At 60.9% G+C, this 24,628-nt stretch overlaps 1 protein-coding gene and 2 non-coding genes across 3 annotated transcripts; 2 read left to right on the top strand and 1 right to left on the bottom strand.

The window, feature by feature from the left end:
* The first annotated feature begins 305 nt into the window (after positions 1–305).
* LOC117650781 lies at positions 306–2,000 on the top strand. The gene has a single exon (XM_034394383.1). The coding sequence runs from the start codon at positions 306–308 to the stop codon at positions 1,998–2,000; it is 1,695 nt and encodes a 564-aa protein (XP_034250274.1).
* A 17,455-nt stretch (positions 2,001–19,455) lies between these two features.
* Trnah-gug lies at positions 19,456–19,527 on the bottom strand. The gene has a single exon. It is a non-coding gene; the product is annotated as a tRNA-His (tRNA).
* Positions 19,528–19,825: 298 nt separating this feature from the next.
* On the top strand, positions 19,826–19,897 carry Trnah-gug. Its single transcript has one exon. It is a non-coding gene; the product is annotated as a tRNA-His (tRNA).
* Positions 19,898–24,628: the final 4,731 nt, after the last annotated feature.

The raw sequence follows: 24,628 nt of genomic DNA, 5'->3' as shown, positions 1-24,628 counted from the left end.
GCTGCGACCGTGGCAGGCACGCCGTGACGCGGTTGGACGCGGCTTGCTTGCGAGGGGTGCTGCCCGGTGCTGCCTGTGTAGATGCGCCTGCGCATCGCTCGCATCGCTGCGCGTGCACTCGTTGGTGGCGGCGTGGCAGCGCGCGCCGCGCCGGGCCTAGAGGCCGGCCTGGCCGGCTCTGTCCAGGAGATAAGATAGCAGGGGCGGGCGGGGAGGCGGTGCGGTCCAGAGTGCGCGCTTGTCCGCTTGTCTCGCCGGGGTGGCCGTCGGCCCTCGTCCGCGGCCACGCCAGTCCCGCTGCCGCCATGCCCGCGTGCGCCAACGAGAGCCTGTCCAAGCTGTGGCCCGGGTCGACCGCCGGGTCGCCCGCCGGGTCGCCGCCGTCTGGGTCGTCACCATGCTCCCCCGCGTCGCGGTCCCCGCCGTCCACGTCGCCGCCGTCCACGTCCCCGCCTCCGCGCCTGCGCCGCTCCATGTCCAGCTCCACCGTGCTGGCCTACCCCCGCGAGCAGGCGTCGCCGCCGCCGCCGCACAGCCACCGCACGAGCGGCTTGCCGGTCGGCCTGCCGGTCGAGGACCCGTCCGGCGGGCTGCTGGCGCACCTCATCGGCTGGTACCCAGCCTTCCTGCTGCGCTTCACGCGCAACCTGCTGGCCGCGCTCGTGTACCTGTCGTGGAGCCAGCTGCTGCTGGCCGGCCCCACGCTCTGGCTGTCGGCCTGGCTGTGGCTCTTCTGGAAGGCGGTGCAGCTGCCGCTGGCGCTGGTCAAGGGCGCGCTGTCTCGCCTGTCCACCCCCGCGGCGGAGCGCGCGCGCCGCAAGCGCACCGTGCTCATCTCTGGCGGCTCGTCCGTGCAGGCGCTGCACCTGGCGCGCAACTTCCACTCGGCCGGCGCGCGCGTCGTGGTGTGCGAGGTGGACGGGCTGTTCGGGCTGGCGCGCTTCTCGACGGCCGTGCACCGCTTCTACACCGTGCCGCCGCCGTCCGCCGACGCGCCCTACGAGTACGTGCGCGCGCTGTGCGACATCGCCGTGCGCGAGGAGGCCGAGTTCTACCTGCCCGTGTGCTCCAGCTCGCCCGCCTACTATGACGCCCTGGCCAAGCCCGACCTGGAGCTGCTGGGCTGCTCCGTGTTCTGCCCGGGGCTGGAGCAGACGCTGGGGCTGGACGACACGCTGGAGGTGCTGCGGCGGTGCCGCGCGCGCGGCCTGGCCACACCACCCTTCTACCCGGTGCACTCCCGCGAGGACGTGCTGCGCCTGTACGAGGCGGGCGTGCTGCGCTCGGCGCGCTTCTTCCTGCAGCTGGCGGGGCTGGACGGGTGCCGCGAGCGCGTCAAGCTGGCGCTGCCCACCAGCAGGCACGAGTTCCGCGCCATCGCGCACGCCATCACGCCCGCGCTGGCCGAGCACCGGCCCTGGGTCGTGGTGCAGGACGTAGTGGGCGAGCACTTCCTCACCTGCACCACCGTCAAGGGCGGCCAGGTCGTGGCCAACGTGACGTGCCGCCTGGAGCAGGGCCTGGTGCCCGTGGAGAGCGAGGACGTGACGCGCTGGCTGGAGGCCTTCTTCGCGCGCGTGCCCGTCACCGGCCACTTCCGCTTCCGCCTGGTGCGGCCGGCCGGCGGCAACGCGCTGCTGCCGCTGGGCTGCCGCGTGGGCGTCTCGCTGCCCTACCTGTGCCACACGTCCGTGCACCCCCGCATCGTCATCAAGCCCTGCCGCCACTTCTGCCGCCAGGCGTCCGGGCCGCTGGTGTCGGGCGCGGGCCGCTACTGGATGCACGAGGCCGTGCTGGACACGCTCAAGCGGCCCAGCGTGGAGGCCGTCAGCAAGCTCATCGGCACGGTGCTGGACAAGCGGGAGGCGCTCTTCGTGTTCTGGGACCCGCTGCCCTACTGCGCCTACTACCACCTGCAGCTGCCCGCCCGCCACCTGCTGGGCTTCCTGCAGGGCCGCGGCAGCGCCTGCCAGCGCACAGCGGCCGCCCCCGCGCAGTGAGGGCCGCGCCGAGCCGCGCCGAGCCGCGCAGCATCGCCCCGTGCAGCCGCCCCGTGCAGCCGCCCCCTGCGCGCGGCCTTGCCTTGCCTTGCCCGCGAACAGCCGGGCCAGTATTACGAGTGCCACCTAGTCATCCGTCCATGACAGCCCCGCCGCGCCCCGCCCCGCCGTGCGTGTGCCGACCGCGTTGACTGGCCGCCATCTTGAGGGCAGCGCTTGTTGTCATCGGTCGACTTTTGAACCGCTCCAATGAGTCCACCCAACCCCGTGTTTGCAGAGGGATATCACGTCAATATGAAAACAGAATCATTGTGATAGCGGCAGTTCCGTTTTGCTTGCTTTATGTTGGGGAAGGGAGTTAAAAGACTAATGTTCATTAGTGACGTATGTAGACGCTCTTAAGTGTTATCTTGCAATGTGTCCTCAATGCCGATTTTTCTCCCCGTAATAATCTTGCATGTCCATCTTTTCTTGTTCGTCCCGGCTCGCCTGAGCGTACTGCATGGGATTGGTCTTTTTCGAATGGCCAAAAGGCGCCCGCTCCGCGTGTGCTGCTGTCTCTGGCAGTGTCGGCTCGCCCCGCTCTTGTCAGCGTGGCAGTGCTGGCCGCTTGTCAGCGCTTGTCAGCCGCCCCGTGCGTGATATCGGGGCGCGCCGCGTCAGCTCGCGTCAGCTCGCGGCCATCTCGCGGTCAGCGCAGCAGACTTTCCAGCGGCGGCACGGCGTGCAGCCTGCAGGCCCACTGTGCGAGGTCAAACTGTCAGGCTGGCCGGCTGGCCGTGATGTAATGAGTCCAAAGTAAGATACGTATGTAAAAGGGAAAAAAGGCAGGGGTCAAATGTGCCTGAACAAGTCTTCACGCCCGCCACGTGATGCCTTATCACTTTTTGCATCCACAAAGACATTCCAAAGTCGAAAAATAAAATGATAGTACAGTGGCCGTCGCGCCGCCCGTTACTAACGGAGATGTCGAAATTTTTGTGGCCATCAACGGCCTGGATGTGCGTGTAGGATTGGAATCAGTGGGCCCGACTGAAAGGTCCTCATGGCCTGAGAGCTCTCGAGAGAATTGTTCAGTCGTTGCAGCCAGCAACGTTGTGGTGTGTGGACGTGTACATAGTTTGAATAGTGTTCTGCATATATTTAATTATTTTTTTTTATTATCCATTCTATTATGTTATTACGACACGCATTGTTAGGTTATCGTGCTTATTTATTTATTTTTGCTTCCTCACAATCGCCGTGTTTCATTAGATTCAGTAGTTAATCTGTCCATACTGTAAATAATGAATCAATTTAACGGAAAAACTACTATATATATTTTTATACTGAAAAGCAAATACTCATTCATGTTTTTGGTGTTAGAATCTGTGACAAGACTGAATCTTTTTTTTGTTATATTTGTTAATTTTGTATTAATTCGGGGAAATGTATATTTTTCGTTCATTATTAAAATGTACATACTCTGGGAAGAAACCTGTAACTTGTCTCTCTCCTAAAATATTAACTGCCAATATTCTGTCAAAAGCAGGAACAAAAATCACCCTGCAAAAGAACACCCCCTTTACACTGCAATAACAACAGATACAGAAATACTGCCGGGTACTTAACAAGGGACGCCCAATGTCCCATTTTCTTTTGAAATACAGGGTTTTCCACTTTGATACTACCACGAAATCTGACAGGAGGGGGGGGGGGACTGCCTCCCCCCCCTTGCCCCCTTAAACCGTGCCTGCAAATTGTAGAAGGTTCCCGCCGAGCTCTCACGCGTCGAGGCACCGCGGCAGAGCGAGAAACTCGGAGAAACTGGAGTCGGGCTGAGACTGGGAGGCTAGCGAGGGACGCGGGCACACCGTCTCGCAAAACGCTGGAGCAATTACACCTGGGACGTGAGAGTGAAAGGCCGTTGTAACTTTGCCGTTGGAAAACATACATTTATGACCTTTCTTTGCTGCTCGATAAGACTTCGGAAAAAAGGAACACGAGGTAGAGATATAGGCACAGCACGGTGATGCACTGTAAGAAAATCTCATCATATCATGCCTTGAAAAAGGACCACAGTGAATCCCCCCACCCATTTCTTTCGATTTTGAAGCAGCCTAGCGATGTTCGAGTTGGTATTGATGCCTGTCTCGAAGTCACTATCACTTAATTTATATTTTGACCCAAGCCGGCCCGCCCGCTCGAAACTTGACGAGGGGAGGGATGAACTGCTTTGAATTTGCGAGGGATTCCTTTGACTACAATTTAAACAAAATCCCTCACCATTTGCAATAAATTCCATCGCAAGCTTACAAAACAAAGCAGCCAAACCCTTGGCTGCTAAACGCCATCCTTCGCCCAGTTCAAGCTAAGCAGAAAATTGATCAAATTGGTGTTAATTTATTTTTCTCTTGACTGCATCTTGACCGTCCGGTGGCCTTGGAGCCCACTCGACCTTTTTCGGTCGTCGCCCTCGCCGCCCCCACCGTCGCCAGCCGGCCCAGCCAGCCACCGGCCAAACGGCGTTGTTGGGGTCAAGTCGGCGTAACCCGGCGGGCGATTGAGGGAGCTCGTCGTCGGGCCACGACGGGCACGACGTGCGGGATGGCACCCTCGGTGTCAGCACACCCTCGGTGGCAGCACACCCTCGGTGGCAGCACACCCTCGGTGTCAGCACACCCTCGGTGGCAGCACACCCTCGGTGTCAGCACACCCTCGGTGGCAGCACACCCTCGGTGTCAGCACACCTCGGTGTAGCCCCCCGGTGTGCATGGGGAGCACAGCCTCGGTGGTCAGCACACCCTCGGTGTCAGCACACCCTCGGTGCAGCAACCTCGTGGCACACCCTCGGTGGCAGCACCCTCGGTGGTAGCACACCCACGGGTCGCACCCGGTGGCAGACGACCCTGGTGCAGCTCACCCTCGGGCACGCACGCCTCTCAGCCCGCCTCGGGGTCAGCACACCCTCGGTGCAGCCGCCTCGGGCACCGCCGTACACCGCCGGTGGAGAGCACCCGGTGCACACCACCCTCGGTGACAAGACACCCTCGCCTTGTCAGACGCTCGGGTCGACCCTTTTCCCTAGTCAGCCACAACTCCGACGAACAGGCACCCTCGGTGGCAGCACACTCTCGGTGTCAGCACACCCTCGGTGTCAGCACACCCTCGGTGTCAGAACAAACCTTCGGTGGCTTGCACACCTTCGGATCGCACCCCTGGGGCAAACCCTCGGTGTCAGCACACCCTCGGTGTCAGCACACCCTCGGTGTCAGCACAGCCTCGGTGACACACTGTCGGTGGTAGAACACCCTCGGTGGCACCCCAGGGTGTCACCCGAGTGAACGAAGACTCATTCTGTTTACTTTCTCCCTTTCGGCACTGCTGCCGCGCTGCAGTCGACCCTTCATTATCTCGCCGAGGCAGCCAGAGAGCCCGAAGAAAGACGCTCCGTCTCTGTCGCGCTCGTGGGGCGTCGCGTACGACGGGGTGTGTGAGAGAGAGACGGAGCGACGGAACGACTCTCTGGAACAAAGAAAGAAATTAGGAGCGGTGGCCTTTGCCGGGGCCCTTTGACTTCGCTCGGATTTGGACTTCCCTTGGACATCCCTTGCACTTCCCTTGCACTTCCCAGGGACTTCTCTTGAACTTCCCTTGGGCTTCCCTGGGGCTTCCCTAGGACTTCCCTTGCATTTCCCAGGGACTTCTCTTGGACATCCCTTGGGCTTCCCTTGGGCTTTGCGTGCTTTGAAGGTAGGGGGCTCCCAGCGCCGCCGGCCCTGCCAGCCCCGCCAAGCCCCCCAGGACGCCTGACGGAGGGCTGGGCGTTTTCTGGCCGATCTCCGTCCGTGCGTCAATCCCTCTCCAGTGGGCGCTGTCTTCGTCGCACTCCAACGGAACGGCGCATGGGTGCGAGAGAGACAGAGTGGCGAAGCACTGTATACAGCTGTTCGATTAGATATCGAGTGTCGCGAGGCGCTTGAATCCTGGGAGCTCCTGGGCTGCCTGGGCTGAACCGCGTTTATTTCAAGTTCGCTGACCGAAATGTGCGACGCGGGTCGCCCCTCGGGTGCCCCTCGGGGGGCCCTCTGGCCCTTTGTCCGCGGCCGGGCCGCTCAGCAGATATGGCACATTCTTGGTGTGCCGGGGCCCCTACGGGCGGCCAGCTCACTGCGCTATCGTGTCGCAAGGTGTTGTTCGCGAGTCCGTCTTTGTCTTACCCAGGCCGCCCAGTACGTAGACTGATTCCGAGAGTCGTTTGCGTCGCTCTGTCACTCTCGCACCTGTACAGGACGCCCCACGAGTGCGAGAGAGACAGAGCGACGAAAACGACTCTCAGAATCAGTCTGCTGCGAGGCGCAGCGAGGGGTCAGTCGTCAAGCGCCGTGCTCCGCGTCGAGTACCGCCAAGTGGCACCTTGTCGCACCGGGCGGGGCGCGGGGGCGCGGGGGCCGAGGGGGCGTGGCTCCCGCAGGGCCGCAGGGGCGTGACCAGTGTGGCGCGGCGCGGCACAGCGGCAGTGGAATCCACCATCGGCGCCACGCCACGCCACGAAGCCTCGCCAGTGGCCAGGCCTGGGCCAGGCCGCTACGTGACCGCCGCGTCACGGGCCGCCACACCGTCACGGGGTCACGCCCGGATGTGGCAGCGAGTGCACTGCGTGCCTCGCCGCTTGCCCTGCCTCCCCACCGCCTGCCCGCTGGCTGCCATTGGCCAGGCCTGCCGACGCATCCCCAACAGTGCCTGTCCCTCTCGCACTCGGTGCACGGGGCGACCCGCGGCGCGCCGCGGCGAGGGGCGCGAGAGGGACAGAGAGAGGCGCTGTTGTTCGGAATGAGAGCACCGAGGACGCCACCTTGACTTGCGCTATTTAGGCCAGGCAGCACGAGGCGACCACGATGGCCCCGCACCGCGCCCCGATTCCCGATGAACCTTACGCAGACATGATCGGAACGTGATCGCCACCACGCCCGCCACGCCCCGCCACGCCCCGCCCCGCGCCGCGCCGCCGCGCCTTGCGGAAGTAAACACACCGTCTGGCAGCCGTCTGGGTCGCAGTGCAGTGACACAGCGAGACTGGCGTCACGCACACACGCATTCACACACACACACACACACACACACAAACACTGAGCCTAATAGGGGTGCATATGGACAACCTGATCGACAGGCCGCCTTCCCATGCCTTTCTCTGGCATCACCCCGAATGCCGTTTCCTCAAGCCGTTCGCTGCACAGCCACATGGCGGTGGAGTGGGGTCTCTCTCTTTTCAACCCCCTCCCCCACCCAAAAATAAGAAAAACAAATCGTTCTTCAACTTATCGCGTGCTCTTCAAGACACTCGTGAAATCCGCGCAGCACCCTGTTCTGCGCGGTGTTGCGCCCTACGCTGGGTCCTTGTTGGGTCAAGGTATCGGCCGCCCACTTGAGATAGAGCAGCATAGCCCAGATTATTGGGGGAGGCAGGAGGTAGTGCCAGGGGTAGGGCGACTACACCCCAAAAAAAGGCGTTGCTTGAGCCAAGATAATTTACAAGTATGTTATCTTGGTTCAAGAATCGACTTTTTTGGTGTAGTCGCAGAGGCCACGGTGTTGTCTCGAGTGCAGGCAATTGGTCTGTCCTCGTTTTGTCCCTCTACCCGGGAGTTGCTGCGGACAAAACGAAGGACCGAGCCCGGCCGGCCGATGTGGATTAGGCCGCCCTAATCCCTACCTGGCCGGCCAGCGACGGCAGGCATCGGCCGGCGGGGCGCGACCCGCGCCACAGTGGTGGGGATGACTCCGGGACAAAACGAAGGACCCAGAAGAGGGACAAAACGAGGAGTTTGACTGCACTGATAGAGAGCACCGCGAATCCATTGGCAAGTTTGCTTGCCGCTTCAGTGGCGCTCCGGTTCAAACGCCAAACTTAAGTCTTTTAGAGAATGCCGGAATTTGGCTCTCCGGCGACCTGGGACGCCAAATGTAGCATTCATTCCCAGTAGGCGATCCGGGGCCAAAACTTTGCATTTAAAAAACGGAGTGTCAAGGAAACTTACGAATGGATTTGCAGTGAAACGGTCAAAGAAGTAGTTGGTAATGACTCCCTTTACACTGAGAATGAAAGAGTCATGATCATGACTAAGATTTTGGGTGAGGAATTCTTTATTACCCAAATTTGGGTGAGGAAATTTTCCTTGCCCAAATTTGGGTGACGAAAGTTTCCTCACCCAATTTGGGTCATAATACTATGGAGCTAGGGAGCTGATACACCTTTCCTCACCCAAAATTGGGCGAGGAAGCTTTCCTCGCCCAAATTGGGTGAGGAAACTTTCCTCGCCCAAATTTGGGTGAGAAAGTAAACCTCGCCCAAAATTGGGTATTGATCATGACTTTTTCATTCTCAGTGTTCGCTCCTCCCCTTTATTTTCGCATTCGTCCTTCAAGTCTACTTTCCCCTCCGTCGTAAAAAAGTAGAAAATACTTCACATGTGTTCTTGTATTAATGTGCCTGTTGTTTCCTTGAGAGTAATCCGTATCTCTTTATTGCAGGACGCGGCTATGCCTCGAAACCCCGTCATGTTTGAGTGAGTACCATTTCCAATTGTGTCCATTATTGAAAAACCTCAGCTGCGCTTCCTAGAGTAGAGCACGGGAACGCTTGGCTATCTTTAGCCACTAATCTAAGATTATTTTTCACTCACGAAAAAGTAAGACTGTCGTCATTTTCTGAATGTCAAGTCTCATTAATTTTCCCCGGAAACATGCTGAGTTACCGTGGCAGTCAAGCGCTTGACTCGGGAAAACGAATCGAACTAGTTTAAGCGAGACTGCAAAAAGTAGTTTTGAGGGTGCGTAATTTTAGAGCGCACGACACTGTACTTCGGCATCCTCCTTCTCTTGAAAAGCGAGACGGTGAAGGGCGATGGACGTCTAGCCAGAACACGTGGCGATAGCTGCTGAGTGCACAGAGTGCAGGCACATCAGATTGATTCAGAGAGTCGTTTCTCTCTGTCTCTCTCGCACGCTTACGGGGCGCCCGATGAGAGCGAGAGAGACAGAGCGACGAAAACGACTCCCGGAATCAGTCTAGAGGCGCAGGCCACGCCTGGCCACGCCCCGTGTGCCCCTACACTGTGCCCCGGCGCGTGGAGCAAGGTTCACCGCGTCGACGCGTCCGAGACTTCAAGGAAGTCCAAAGGCAGCACGAAGCGTTCTTTTCTTTTGCCCTGAGTTTTTCTTTCGTCTGTGTTTTTAAGAAACGAGAAATGCAACTGTCCGGCCGGTTTGTTGGAACGTGAAAAGAGCCAGCGCCCTGTGTGGTAGTCCTGTCCAGGAATTGCACTTGAGGACTTTCATGGTGTTATGGGGCCCGGATATTTCCTCCATGAGTCCCTTGCCTTATTTGCGAGATCCCTAATAGATAATCTGCTCCGTGTTGAAAGTGGATTCTCAAAGGCCTCTTTTCTCAGGGGAGGCACTGCTCAGGGGACGATACTTATATTCCGACTGCGGTCCACCGGCATAGCAAGCAAGGCTGTGATGCCTTTCGGGCAGACGTTTTGCCGCTCTTCCTGTCGTCTGCCATGCCATGCCATGCCGCCCGTGAGTAGCAAGGAGGCCCCACCGCCGTCCTCGCGTGTCGCTGCCCCGCCGCCATTTCCCCCTCAAGGTCGCCAACATTTTGACGCAGATAAAAGTTTTCGGCGAAATGAAGAAAAAGCTCGCCGCAGGGGAAGGCCGGATGTGTGCGGGTCGTGGGGCGGTAGGAAATACGGCAGTGCCGTGTCGCCGCGTCGCCCCGGCCGAGGCTAGGCGAGGCCTCGGCCCTCCCCTCCCCTCCCCTCCCCTCCCCTCCCCTCCGCTTTGTTTCTTTTGCAAAGTTGCAGCGGGGGGCGCCTCGGGGTGGGACAAGCGCTGCCTCGAGGTGGGACTAGACTAGCGCTGCCTGGAATAATGCTCTTCGCCTGGAGAAAGGCTCTTGGCCTGGCGGAAATGCTCCTTGACCTGGAGAAATGCTCTTGTCCTGGCAAAAATGCTCCTTGGTCTGAAGAAATGCTCTTGGCCTGGCAGAAATGCTCTTGGCCTGCATGGAGTGGAGGAAATGCTCTTTGCTACGAGAAATACTCTTGGCCTGACAAATATCATCGCGACCACACGCGCCTTCAGTAACTAAGCCGCGACACTCCACCCTCGGCTCCCCCGGCCTCAGAGCGCCTGGCGGGTAGGCAATGACGACACGTACGTCCGCTGGCGGCCTACCCGCCAGGCGCTCCCCGCAGCCGACCGCGTCGCGTCCGCTCCGGCGCCGTGGTCGCCGAGGACGCACACTGTCAGAAAAAAAGTCGTAATATTACGAACCATTCTTGTATAGTATTTTCCCACATTATTCATAATTTTACGAATAATTTCACGACGAATGATTCATTTTTTTAATGAAACGCTCATTATTTTATGAATGCTTCGTTCGAAAAATGAATAACTCAGAAACATCCAAAAACGAATGTTTCATTCCACAATTTTTACGTTACAGCATCACAAGCCATTCGTAATTTTACGAATGTTTCATGATGTTCTATGAATACTTCATAATTTTACGAACCATTCATAAATTTATGAATGTTTCGTAGATTTTTGTACGAGCCATTCTTGTATAGTATTTTCCCATAGAAAAATCGTAAATTTAGGAATAATTCAACGATGAATGGTTCATTATTTTATGAATGGTTCATAAAATCTGAATACCTTTCGGGCATTTTCAAGCACTTTTTTCAACGAAATTATGAAAGGTTCATAATTGTTCATTTATGACTTTTTCATTGTGACCATGAAACGAGCCATTCTTAAAATTACGAAGCATTCATCGCCAAATATGTCGTAAATTTACGACAACTTTTTTCAGTGCAGGAGGACCGACAGGAGGATCGACTCAGAGAGTAGTCGACAGTCTCACTGTCTCTTTCTCTCTCTCACCCATACGGGACGTTCCATGAGTGCGAGAGAGACAGCGCGACGAAAAGGACTCTCGGAATCGGCATGCAGGCTACGAAGGAGACAGAAGGACGCGCTGGAGGGCGGCTTGGCTGCTTCGGCAGCCCTTGTGAAGCACAGTGGGCCATAAGACTGGCGGAGGCGGCCAAAACTCTAGACGCGTTTTGAGCTCCAGAGTCGCTAAACAGGACTCGAACCGAACGTGCGACCCCGTGCACTCCGAACAAGGAATCCATTGGTGGGGTCACACGTTTGGTTCGGGTCTTTTTTAGCGACTCTGGAGCCCAAAACGCTTCTAGAGTTTTGGCCATCGGCGCCGGTCTTCTGGCCCACTGTGGGAAGGGGGAGGGGGCTGCGGTCGGCACGGCACGCCGCCGCTCGGCCCGCTTCGCTAGCTTCATTGTCGAGGCGTGATGGATGATTGGCGTTGCCTGGCTGCCTATAGGGCCTATAGTGCAACGCGGTGCAGGGCTGTGCAGGCCTCGGTGCGAACCAGGGCCTCAGTCCAGGCCTGGAACCGAACGGCCGAACGCCACCGGGACGACACTGTCCTCGCCGACGCCCTGGCCGCCGTCGCCCAGGCCGTCACCGCGTGCCGGCGCCCGTCGCGTGGGTGTGTGTGTGTGTCTGTGCGCACGTCGCGAGCGCGTGTGTGTGTGTGTTAGTGGGCGCGCGCGTTTGCGAGCGTGTATGTGTGTGTGGCTATGGCGGCGCGGTGCCCGTTTAGAGTGGTGTGCGCGCGGTGCGGCCGGCCAACCTGCCCGACGAAGGCCTCATAAGTACGAGGCCGAGGCGGGCGGTGCGGACACTGCAGGTGCCAATGCTTGAGACGAGGGGTCGGCCAGCCGGGCCAGCCCAGCCGCCTCGTCGTCGCTCTGTCTCTCTCGCACGCTCGCTCATGGGGCGTCCCGGCTAGGGGTGCTTGTGCGTCGCGATGCTCTGAAGTCGTGAAGTTTGTGTGTAGTGCTGACTGTAGGCCGGCAAATCGTGGAGTAGAGTGGTGAGGTTCCCTCTGGGAAGTTTGACGCGCGGCGACGCCGCTACTGCAACACGACACACTGTGGCAAAACGCTGCAGACTGAGAGTCGTTTTCGTCGCTCTGTCTCTCTCGCACTCATGGGGGCGTCCCGTGTATGTGCGAGGGAGACGGCGCGACGAAAACGACTCTCGGAATCAGTCTGCTGGGCCGAATCAGTAACCGCGTAGCGCGATAGGTGAGGTGACCCGGAAGGACTCTCAGGCTAGATAGATAAAGTAGTCTGTGGCGACTTGGACGCCGTGCTGTGCGTCGTCACCAGGCGGCGCTGCCTTGGCGCTGCCTTGGCGCTGCCGGGCGGCATGGCCCAGGCCGGCCCAGGCGGCGCTAGGACCGGGAAACTGACCTAGGCCCTGCAGCGCCTCGCCGCATCGCTGAGTCACGCCTGACATGTCGGAGCGTTATCGGCCTGATGTAACCGTCCGGAGTCGTGGCGGCGGCCTGGCCTGGCCTGTCGCGGTGGCGCACTGCAGAAACCAATCCACTCGCCCTCACTCTCCCACTTCGATATCTCGAAAGGGCTGTTCGCCACCGTGGCTTTCCAGACAGTGGGGTGGGCTGTGCGTGGGGGCGTGGGTACCTCCGGGTACCTCAGCAAGATTGAATGACTGCCAAGCGATTCAGAAGATCGGTTTGTCGCTCTGTCTCTCTCGCACCTTTTCGGAGAGCCCCGTGAGTGCGAGAGAGACAGAGCGACGAAACGACTCTTCTGAATCGCACGGCTGACCCGCTATCGCGAAATCGGCTTTCTTTTAGCACGGATATGTGTTTAGAGAAAAGTGGCGATTCTTGACTACCGAAAAGGCGAGTCGCGGTTGACTGGGGCACTAAAGCCGAGGCTGAGCCGTGTGGCGGTTTGGGTTTCGTTGGGATGGTGGGGAGCGGCCCCGGGGTGGCCGGGGTGGCCGGGGTGGCCGGGGTGCCCCAGCACAAGGCCGTCACGCGCTCGGCGGCGCGCCGTAACACGGACTTTGAAATTCGGTTATCTCACGCCGTGGCGAAGCGAGGCGAAGTGTGGCGCTTGTTCTACGAATATGTCTGCGTCTGCGGACCAGGCCGCACCGCGCGCCCCAGCTCCCTCCCTACTCCGCAGTGCGGAGCGCGCTCTCGGACCCGATGGCCCGCGTGGCCGCGGCCGTGGCGCGCACACCGAGGCCCTCACCGTCGTCGCCTGCAGGCCGATACCGCTCACTGTTTTCTTCGCTCTGTCTCTCTCGCGCCCCTACTGGGTACCCCGTGAGTGCGAGAGAGACAGAGCGACCAGAGCGGTGGTCTCTGTCGCACTCATGCGGGCGTCCCTTAGCCCCTTAGGGTGCGAGAGAGACAGAGTGACAAGCCGCGCTTTTGAATCACTCGGCTGGATCGCGTCCGGGCGCTGCTCCGATTGGAGCAGTGCAGTGTGCGTGCGGACAGGTGTCGATACGCAGTGCGCACGCGTGCTGCCGTGCAGTGGCGTGCCGTGCCGGCCGATTGGAGCGGCCAGGCCAACTTTTGTGGCGGAAGTGCGGGGCTGTCGGCCAGGTTCGGAACAAAGACGTTTCCGAACACCGCGCCGCGACAGCCTCGCGGCTCGCTGAAAAGGAGAGAGAGAGAAAGAGAGAGAGAAAGAAAGAGAGAGAGAGAGAGAGAGAGAGAGAGAGAGAGAGAGAGAGAGAAGGGGGGGGGTGACGGGGCGACGGGCCGGCCGCGAGGACGCCGCTAATGGTTCGCCGTGCCGTGCCACGGTGTCGCGCGGGAAATGGCGCCGCAATCTTGTCGACGCAGCGGTGTGGCGGTGCACTGCACGACGCGGTGGTCCATGGGGCTGACGGCGTGATGCCCCATGTCGAGCAGGGACTGCAGCGGCTGCCCGGGCGGGCAGGAGGGCCGCGCCGCGCGCCACCACGCGGCCGACGACGCCGTCGTCTGGAAGGCGGCCTGCAGGGCGTGGAAGGCCTGGAAGACGGCGCAGCGCGCAGCGGCTGGGACGGCGGGGAATGGTTGCATGTCGGTGAGGGGCGGCGCGGGCGGCGGGGAAGGCGGCAGCGCGGGGGCGGCGCGGGGCCATGATGTCACGCGAGGGGCTGCCGTGTCTTTCGGCGCGCTCCCGGGCCCCGCTCGTCTTGCCGGCCGATCCTGCAGACCTGCACGAAATCCTGGCCCTGCTGGGGGAGGCGCTGGGGGCGTCGCAGGCGGCGGGGGTGGAGAGGGTGGGGGGGACGCCCGCCACGCCCGCCACGCCCGCCATGCCCGCCCCTTCCTGGACCGCCCCCGACGCCTCCCTGGCGCCCCGGCCCGGCCGGCCCGGCCCCGGCGACGCGGTTGTCGCGGCAAGCAGAACGACGCCAGACGCGGCCGCGGTGCACTCGTCGGGCCTCGCCAGCCACTGCAGCGCCAGGGCCCAGCACGCCTGCCACGCCCGCCACGCCCACCACGCCGCCGAGCTCAACGAGGCCAGCGACCAGCCCGACGGGCCGCCAGACATGCCCAGGGTAAGTGAAGCGCCGCGTTCAACTCGTAGAAATTCCTTCTAGCTATTGGTGGATTAGTCTGAAAAGAGTGCACACTGCTGCTGCTGACTGGTAGTCGGTCGGGTCGGGCCACCCACTAGGGTTTGGGTCGCTGTCCAACCCCCCATCTGCGCACGCTGCGCTCTGCCCGGCTCTGCCCGGCTCTGCCCCCCGCGCTGTGGCCCTGGCCAAGCCTAGCCAGGCCTTGGCCTTGCGGCGCGCCGCCTGGACAGCACGCGCAGCACGCGGCGGCGCGACGCAGGGGTTGGCAGCACTGACCCTCGGCCTGACGGCCCCTTCGGCCGGCCATCACTCAGCCAGCTGTTTGTGTTGCTGTTGTGGCCGGCGTCCAACCGCGGGCCGCGGACGCCGTGACGTCAAAATCGATGCGACGCCGGCCGGCGGTGGCGGTGCGGTGGCCGGCCAGGGCGGTGGGCAGCTTGGTGGGCAGTGCTGACCGCTGCGGCGCTGTGGCGCTGTCCAGCCGAGGCGCCACCGGCCAGTGGCCGCCGCGGCCGCCGCGACGCAGGTGCACCCTCTGCCGCCCGCCACCGCGTCCCTTGTCGACGTCCCTTGACGGCGTCCCTTGACGGCGTGCCTTGACGGCGTGCCTTGACGGCGTCCCTTGACGGCGTGCCTTGACGGCGTCCCTCGTCGGCGTCCCTCCGCTGCGCACCTTCCGCGTCGGCCCTCGGCCTGTGCCCGCACCGCGGCGGCGCGATGCCCTGCGGGTAGTCAACCGCGAGCCCCGCCCCGCCATGTCGGCCTCCTCGCCGAAGGTAGGCGAGGGCGTGCAGGGCGTGCAGGGCGTCGGCGGCGCGCACCGCCTGCGCGTCAATGTGGAGGAGAAGGTGACGCTGCGCAGGGAGAGCAAGCACCACAGCGTGCTCAGGCACGCCGTCAACGTGTCCGTGCTGCGCCCGCTGCGGCCCATTCCGGAGGTGAGAGAGAAAAAGAGAGTGAGTGAGTGAGTGAGTGAGTGAGTGAGTGAGTGAGTGAGTGAGTGAGTGAGTGAGTGAGTGGGTGAGTGAGTGAGTGAGTGAGTGAGTGAGGTGGGTGGTGGTGAGTGAGTGAGTGAGTGAGTGAGTGAGTGGGTGGGTGGGTGGTGAGTGAGTGGAGTGTGTGTGTGTGTGTGTGTGTGTGTAGGTGTGTGTGTGTGTGAGAGAGAGAGAGAGAGAGAGAGGAGAGAGAGAGAGAGAGAGAGAGAGGGAGGGGGGGGAGAGGGGGGGGTCGTGTATTCCTCTACGCCCACCCCCATTTCTACACAACTCGGTTGAGACAGTTTTCCGTCCTTTCTTGAGCACGGCGGGCAACCCTCTGGCGCGTACGCGTGCGTTTGTGCGGTTAGTTATACAGTTCTCCGCGGGCTGCATCTCCACGATATGACGATGTGATATGCGCGCACGGGTACGTTCAACCTATGCCACGCGCGTGTCTGTGTTTGTGTGTGCGTATTGGTGCTGGGAATGGGTTTCGGATAGGCGCCCTCCCCTCCCCCACCCCCGAAATGGGTGCCGCGAGGTTGCCGGTGGCGTGCCGTTCGTGCATGTGTGGCGAGCGAGGCGAGCCGAGGCGAGATGGGGTTTGTGGTGTGTTTGCGGTGGGACTGGCCCTCCGCCGCGGCCGGGCCGGGCCGGGCCGCGCTCTGCCGCCCCCGCCACACTCCGCCCCCGGCACGCCGCCGTGGGGTGCGGCCCAGAGCGCGGCCGCCATGTGTCGATGTGTATCAGGGAATCGCGCAGCTCAGCGCCCGCTCACGATTCGCGGTGCTCTTTCGCCCCGCCAAAGACAGGAAAATAATATTTGGATCGGAATATATATGTGCCTGGTGTCAATGGGACTGGCGATAAGTTTTGATGTTGTTTGGCTACCCCGCGGGGCTGCTCTGATACAGAACATTGGATATTCATCATGGATTTAAAAAGGAAATCTTTGGTCGGTTTCTTTGTCTAATGTGGTCCGCGATGCTCTCGGAGATGGAGAAAGGTAGTGAGAAATGGTCTCATTGTTTCTGCACACGGACTTCGAGTGAGAGGTCTCTCCCTCGCCCTCGCACTCATGGGGCGTCCCGCGACGTCCGGCAAAGGTGCGACAGAGACTGTTCAAGGCAGGTCAGGGCCGCCGGGCCGGCCAGGCCGTCGCGTCAGGCCGTCGTGCCGTGCGGGTTGCGTATTCGCCTGCCCCGCCTGCCCCGCCGAGGCGCCGCCTGTGCAGCGCGGCAGGGCGGCAACCGTGACCCACTGCCGTGCTAGTGCACTTTGCTGCAGCCGGATACGCTTGGTCGGGGCGGGCTTGGCCGGACTTGGTCAGGCAGCAGGAAAAAACAGTTGACCTCGTGGCGTGCTGCGCCGCCGCGCCACCCGCGGGCAGAATGGGTGGCGTCACTCGCGTAAATTTTGTCAGAATGTCAGAAACATGTCTGAAATTCTGATCAAAATTTGCGCACCTCTGAAAGCTGAAATTCTGAAAAGTTACTCTGATATTGATGGTTTGAGTTCTTCGGAATGCCAGGAGGTGTTTTCAGCTTTCAGAGGTGCGCGAATTTTGATCAGGTTTTCAGACAGGTTTCTGACATTCTGACAAGATTTACACAAGTGGTGCTGTATGGATATGGAGTCTACATTTTTCTCTGCTGGGCCAAGCACAGCAAAAACGGTTTCTAGCATTTCCAGGAACTCCGTCTGGAAACGCCTACTTTAGGCTGTCTGGGAAAACCGGGAACCTTTTTTGCCGTGAAAAGCGTTTGGATTGAGATTCCTTGAGCGGGCCCTTCTCCACCCCCGGCAGGGCCTGGGCGTCTCGAACCCAGTGTGCCGCCCCGCCCCGCCCCCAGCCGCACCGTGTGAATGTGCAGATGGCCTCGCGTCGCGACGCCTCGCCACGCCTCGCCCCAGCCGCCTGGGGGTGAAACAAGCAGGGATGATAAGGCGTCGAAAGGGTTGCCGGCAGGTAATCGGAGCGCTTTAGGAACAAAAAGGAAGGGGCTTTGGGGTGAGATCAGTTCGTGTGGACATTTCAGATCCGCGTCGTCACCTGCACTGGAAAACCCAGGAATGTGACGTCACGTTCATTTGAACATCTCGTTTGAGAGTGACCATTGGAAGGTCTTGAGTCACGTTCAAACGAATGTGACAAGACATTCAAACGAACGTCACTCTATTTACGTTCAAACGAATGTGACGTCACATTCCTGGGTTCGCACACTGGTGAAACAAAGGCATAAAAATTATGCCCTTTAAGGGCGTAAACGGTTTATCCCCTTAAAGGGCATAAATCGTTAATGCCTTTCGGAAGGGCATTAAAATTTTGCTTGAAATTCCTATACCATTTACGCCCTTCCCAAGGGCATAAAACGATTTATGCCCTTGCAAGGGCGTAAAAGAGTATTTATGCCCTAAAGGGCGTAATTTTTATGCCTTTGTTTTACCAGGGCAGGGTAGGAGTTAAAATCAGATACCTCTATTGCACAGTGGGCCAGACGACCGGCGCAGGTGGCGAAACGCGTTTTGAGCTCCAAGTCGCTAAACGGGACTCGAAACGAACGTTTGACCCCACCAATGGGTTGCTCTCCGAACGACGAATCAATTGGTGGGGTCACACATTCGATTCGAGGCCTATTTAGCGACTCTGGAGCTGAAAACGCGTCTAGAGTTTGGGCCGCCGACGCCGGTCTTGGCCCACTGTGCGCACTGACGCGCTGCCGTGTGGGCGGAAGGGTTCTCGCACCGCCTGCCCGCGCGGCCTGCTCAGTCTGCTCAGCCTGCTCCAGCTCGACCTGCTCGGGGCTCGGGGTTCAAAGTGCGGCACAGAAGCGGCACCGAGCGGCACGCGAGTCCACCCGTGGCTTTCCATGACGATAACGCGCACGCGTGCGTGTGTGTGTGTGTGCGTGTGTTTGTGCGTGTGTGTGTGTAGTGTGTGCGCGTGTGCGTTTGCCGTTTATCAGTGTGTGTGGGCGGCCATGTGTCAGTGTGTGTGCGTGCGCCCTTTGCGCTCCGTGTGTCTGCGCGGAAATGCGGCCTTTTTCTTTCCGATAATGTGTGTCGTCCCGGCGAGGCGGCCGAAGCAGCCGAAGCAGGTCCCCATCCACCAGGGCGATTCCGAGAGGGCGCGGCTTTCGTCGCTCTGCCTCTCTCGCACTCATGGGGCGTTCCGTATCGGTGCGAGAGAGACAGAGCGACGGACCGGCGTTCGGAAGCAGCCAGGCTGACGCGTGCCCGCCCCTTGCCGCCCCTGCCAGCGGAGCGTGACCTCGCGGCGGTGCGGTGCGACGGCGCGGTGACGCGACAGGCTGGACGACCGGACGACCTGCCGGCGCGGCGGCCATGGCTCTGGCGGCCTGGCGGTCGCCGACGCACGACGCGCCCCGCAGTCCGGCTCTCTGACTTCGTATTGTTATTTTTTGGGGTCAGCCTGCCTCCTTGTGTAGAGGGCGGCCGCGCTGGCCTACCTCAAGGTACCTCAAGGCAGAGGTTTGGCGGAAACGATAACTCGGTGGTTGGCGGGCCTGCCTGCACTGCCTGCCAGGCCGCCCCCTGCACACTGACTCCGAAAGTCGCTTTCTCTCTCGCACTCATGGGGCGTCCCGTATAGGTGCGAGAGGGACAGAGCGACGAAAACGGCTGCTGCCACCACCTTGCCGCCTCCCTGTCTACTCGGCAGGGAATTCCCGGGCCTAAGAAAGCCAATTAAAATGGGGGCAGTGGGCTGGGCGGCGTTTGGCGGCCCTGGGCGGGGCGCAGGCGCAGCGCTCTAGAGGGCAGCGCGGCGCGCAGGGGCGCAACCTGCTGCTTGCATGGCAGTCAAGAAATGCAATTAAAACACCCCGACCCCAACAGAAAAGAACTTCCTCAAACTATTCCCGCTTCGCTGCGGCTGTTCTCGTGGATTTACCCTTCGCGCCGCCAACGTCAGCAGGGCACCAATCGTCTCCCTCGACTGAAAGAGTCGAACTGGCCCTCCCAAAAACGGAGCCGTTGCCTGCCGTGACCAGGATTCGAACCTGGGTTATTGCGGCCACAACGCAAGGTACTAACCACTATACGATCACGGCTACGGTGCTCCTGCTGCGCTCTGATAACGGTCCGCCGGGACTTTCCGAGCGGCCGGCGTTGGGCAGCGGGCCTCGCGGCTCGGCCGGGAACCGGACCGCGGCGACGCGGCGCGCCGGGCCCAGCCCAGCCGGGCGGCGGGGAGAGGGGCATTGCCCCCTCCCCTCCTCGCCCCTTCCCCTCCCCGTCTCGCCTCGGACAGACAGGCGCGGCTCAGCGCCAGCGACCGCTTTCTTTTCCCCGTCCGTTCTTTCGCCAAGTCTACGGACCGCGAAACGCGCTCTGTGCAGGCGTCCTGTAGCCGTGATCGTATAGTGGTTAGTACCTTGCGTTGTGGCCGCAATAACCCAGGTTCGAATCCTGGTCACGGCAATCGGCGTCTACATTTTTAGCGGATGATTGAAACATGCGCTCGCTGGGACTGTCGATGGCAGCGCACACTCTCATTCCAGGTACGTGACATCACGTTGAAACGAACGTGACTATGTCACATTCAAACGAATGTGACACAATGCTCAAACGAACGTGACATTTCGTCACGTTAATTTCAACGTGATGTCACGTACTTGGAATGAGAGTGCAGTGCAATAATGCAACGTGATCAGTCATTGCAACCTGACTGATTACGAGCACTGCTTTCGTCGCTGTCTCTCTCGCACCCTTACGGATCACCTTATGAGTGCGAGAGAGACAGAGCGACGAGAGCGAGAGCGGTGCTCAGCCTGCAGGCGGGGTCGGTCAAACTCTCACACCGCGTAGACTAGACGCGCCGCGCCGCCCACAGTGGAGACACTTGTTGTTGCACTTTGACAGCGGGAACGAACTTTGGCATCGCGTTGATGAACCCACGTCGAGCCGCGCTAGCCGCCTCGCCTGACTGCGCACAGTGGGCCAGAAGACCGGTGGAGGCGGCCAAAACTCTGGACGCGTTTTGAGCTCCAGAGTCGCTAAACAGGACTCGAATCGAACGTATGACCCCACCAATGAATTGCTCTCCGAACGATGAATCCATTGGTGGGGTCACACGCTCGGTTCGAGTCCTGTTTAGCGACTCTGGAGCACAAAACGCTTCTAGAGTTTTGGCCGCCTCCACCGGTCTTCTGGCCTACTGTGCTGCGCTCGTCAATGCGCTCGGCGCTACGTCTCTCTCGCACTCAGGGGCGGCCCGGACGAGCCCGGAGCGACCAAGTGCAGTGCGCGAAGTGAGTCTGCAGACAGGTGTCGCAGCGTCGCAGCACGGCATAGAGCGCGGCCTGGCCCTCTGTATCGTTGTCACTGGTGAAAACTGAAGCGTAGTTTTACGTTACGCTCCATTAAATCGTGCAACTACGCTTGAAGTCCCTACGCCCGTTCAAATCGTACAAGTACTTGCACTAATTTCCCCCAAGAATTTAGATAGGAAAAGAGCGCACGAGCGCTTCAAGTAGGGCGTGCGGACTGTACGCTTCATATGAAAGGCGCTTTGTCGCCCCTTACTATTTACCAGTGCAGTGGCGTAGCAAGCACCGGGTCAGAGGATCAGCTGACCCCCCAGTTTTTGAGGTGCCCCGGGTCAATCCCCTGCGAGGTAGGCAACATGCAATACATTGACCCCCCCGCAACTTTTTTGACGTTCCTACGCGCCTGTACCAGTGTGCGGACACTGACGCCCCTTTGAATATTGAGTGTACTAGTGCCCGAGCGAAGCGCAGACCGCAGACAGCGAACGTACATCAACACTGGCGCGCTCGAGTGCGTCGCGTTTCGCGAATGGGGTATGGATGGATCGGAGCGGCACGAGAGTCGTTTTCGTCGCTCTGTCTCTCTTGCACCTTTACGGGAAGCTCCGTGAGTGCGAGAGAGACAGAGCGCCGAAAACGACTCTCGGAATCAGTCTGCAGGGCGTGCTCGCGCGGGGCGGAGCGGGCCGAGGCACGCCCTGCACGCCCTGCACGCCCTCCTGGCGATGGCTCGCGATACGGGGCTCGAGGATGCCATCGAGTCCGTGCATTACGCCCGTCGGCGGGGTCCCCGAAGGTCGCCGAAGGCCGAGCCGAAGGCCACCGCGCGTTCGGTAACATTCCGTAACATCCCGTGCGTGTCCCTGGATCCCTAGTTCCTGCCGCGCGGCCCCGGGCCTGCCTGCCCCGGGCCAGGCCCTGCAGGGTGCCCTGGCACCGCCAAGCTCGAGGGGTCTACTGCTGACCAAGATTAGGTGCAGTGCTGAGTTTCCCAGTACATCAGCCGTGCTATTTGCCTACTTGGCGGCGTTTGTCTCAGGCGCGGATACAGAGGGGGGGGGGGGAATGGGGTTTTTGCCCCCCCCCCTTTGCCCCTAGATAGCCGCCTGAAAGGTAGGCAAAAAGTGCGACTTGCCCCCCCCCCCATAGGCCGCCTCTGGATCCGCCACTGGTTTGTCTCACGAATTGCCCACAAACAGGCGTTTTTCAGGTGAAATCAAAGTGAGTGTAAGTGCCTGCTGGGTGCCTACAATGAGTGAAAGAGGTGGCTGCGTGTGCGTGCGTGCACGCGTGCGGGTGGAGGTTGCCGCCTCCTGTCAACACCCTTCGGGACCGCGCCGCGCCGCGCCGATCCGCGATCGCACGTGCTCTTCGGCGAACTCGGAGGGCTGCTTGGCTGCGTGCTGCCTCGCCTAGCCTCGGCCCAGGGCCCAGCCCCACCCCGTCGACAGGGACCCCGACGGCCGACGGCTCGACGCACAACTTGACGACGGCTGCGCTGCCAATCGAGTTTTAATTGGCATGGGGTGGCGGGGCGGGGCGGGGCGGGGCGCCTCGTCGGGGGCGCCTGCCCGGCCGGAGGCACGCCGGAGGTGCGTTCGTTGACTAATCGACCTTTAGTCGTGTTGAAAGGCTTGGCGGTGGTGCCGAGGCCTCAGCGCGCAGCCATCACCGTGAGCCGCCGGGGATGGCCCTGCAGGCCCTGCAGGCCGAGGCCGCGCCCAACGAGCTGGAGGGCCGCAGGTACGTCGCGGCCTTGCCGGCCTTGCCGGCCTTGCCGGCCTTGCCGGCCGTGTGGCTCGGGCCGAGGATGGACTTCCCCTTGGACTCCGTGACGACAGCGCCCCTGTCAGGGCACAGTGGGCCAGAAGACCGGTGGAGGCTGCCATACTTCTAGACGCATTTTGAGCTCCCAGAGTCGCTAATAGGTACTACACACGAACCTGTAACGTGTGACCCGGCCCACCGATGGATTCCTCGTCCGGAGAGCAGTCCAACGTTGGGTTCACACGCTCGGTTTGAGTTCCTTAGAGCGAATTCTGGAGCTTCAAATGCGTTCAGAGTTTTGGCTGCCTCCACCGGTCCTCTGGCCCACTGACGTCCAGCGAGCTCTTTCCGGACAGTGCTTTTCGCCGCACGGCAGTGCTGTCTGTCTCTGCCGCACTCAGTCTCGGCGACAAGGCTGTGCGCTTTGCGGCGCTTTGCTCGGAACCCCGTCCGTGTCACCGCGACGTGGCCGGGGTAATATTGTGGGTCGCGGCGGCACGGCCGGGAAACTTGGCCCAGTGGGCGTGCTCGCGGGGCGTGGCGGGGCGTGGCGGGGCGGGGCGTGGCGTGGTGTTCCTGGAGGCGGGGGCGGAGAACTCGTGCTAGCGCCGCCAAAGCGAATTGTGAGATTGTGAGGCAAAGTGATCACTGGAGACACGGCATAACTGTCAGCAAACCCCCTGCGGCCTCACGGCCTCGCGACCGGGCTGGGCTGGCGGCCTGGCCCTGGCGGCCTGGCCCTGGCGGCCTGGCCTGCGTCCCGCAGCGCAGCGCGGCGGCACGGCGCGAAAGGGGAAGGGGGCTGCACGATGCAAGCTGCACGTTGGCCGCGGTAGCTGTGGTGCCGCGTACTCTGGCATATTGCTCCGCGCAGGTCGCCGACGGGCATCGGCTGCATTGGCCTTAACGGCTTGCCGCACAGTGGGCCAGAAGACCGGTGGAGGCGACCAAAGTTCTATACTTAGACGCGTTTTGAGCTCCAGAGTCGCTAAATGGGCCTCGAACCGAACGTGTGACCACAGCTATGGATTCCTCGTTCGGAGAGCAATTCATTGGTGGGGTCACACGTTCGGTTCGAGTCCCATTTAGCGACTCTTGAGCTCAACGCGTCTAGAGTTTTGGACGCCTCCACCCCGGTCTTCCGGCCCACTGTCTCCAGATGTCGGTTTTCGACGTCTGTCTGTCTGTTTCGCACGCGCACCCAAACCCACACGGAGTGCAGCCCTTTGCTCCTTGACCTATCCGACGGCTGCGTGGTCCTGCCCGGCGGGCTGCCCGGCGGGCTGCCCCACCCTTGGCCCTTGGCCCCGCCACAGGTACTATCGGTACGCTGGTGGTCGCCGTGCTCGCTCTGTTGCACTAAACCTCCGTTATCTGTTTGCACAGTGCACACACAGGCCGCGGAGATAACCCTCGGCCTCCAGGGCAAAAGAAGGGAAAGACTGTGCGAGGGGAGGCTCGGGGGAGCCACCCCGGCCAGCCTAGAGCCCGCCCTGCCCCGGCCGAGCCTGGCACGGTGCGTAACCCCGGCGCGGCGGGGCGGGGCGCGGCGGGGCAGTGCAGTGCGTGCTTGTCATTCATTTGCTTTCCATTTATTCGCCCTGCGCTTCTCGCTCGTCGCTTGGCTCTCCTTATTTATCGGCCCTTTTCCCTTTTCCATCGACCGCCGTGCCGCGGGGCCGCCGGGCCGCCGAGACGGAATGCCAGCGCGGTGCGGTGCGGTGCGGCCGCGTCGGCGGTCTAGTCCTCAACGAGGTCACGACGCCCAGTCAATCCGCCACCGCGGCCTCCATCAATTACGTCACGTTTCCATGTCGAGCGAAGAACGTGTGTCTGTGTGTCTGGTGCGCATCTGGCGGCCCCGGTACAGGGAAGACCGGTGGAGGCGGCCAAAATCTCTAAACGCGTTTTGAGCTCCAGAGTCGCTAAATGAGACTCGAACCGAACGTGTGACCCCACCAATGGATTGCTCTCCGAATGAGGAATCCATTGGTAGGGTCACACGCTCGGTTCGAGAGCCCTTTAGCGACTCTGGAGACCCAAATGCGTTCAGAGTTTTGTCGGCCTCCACCGGTCTTCTGGCCTACTGTGCGGTCGTTCAGGTCACGCGGCGCCG

The sequence above is a fragment of the Thrips palmi genome, unplaced genomic scaffold (genome assembly GCF_012932325.1).
Source record: "Thrips palmi isolate BJ-2018 unplaced genomic scaffold, TpBJ-2018v1 HiC_scaffold_5, whole genome shotgun sequence".
NCBI lineage: Eukaryota > Metazoa > Arthropoda > Insecta > Thysanoptera > Thripidae > Thrips > Thrips palmi.
The sequence above is the reverse complement of the archived record's forward strand: the minus strand, read 5'-3'. Positions and strand labels throughout refer to the sequence as shown.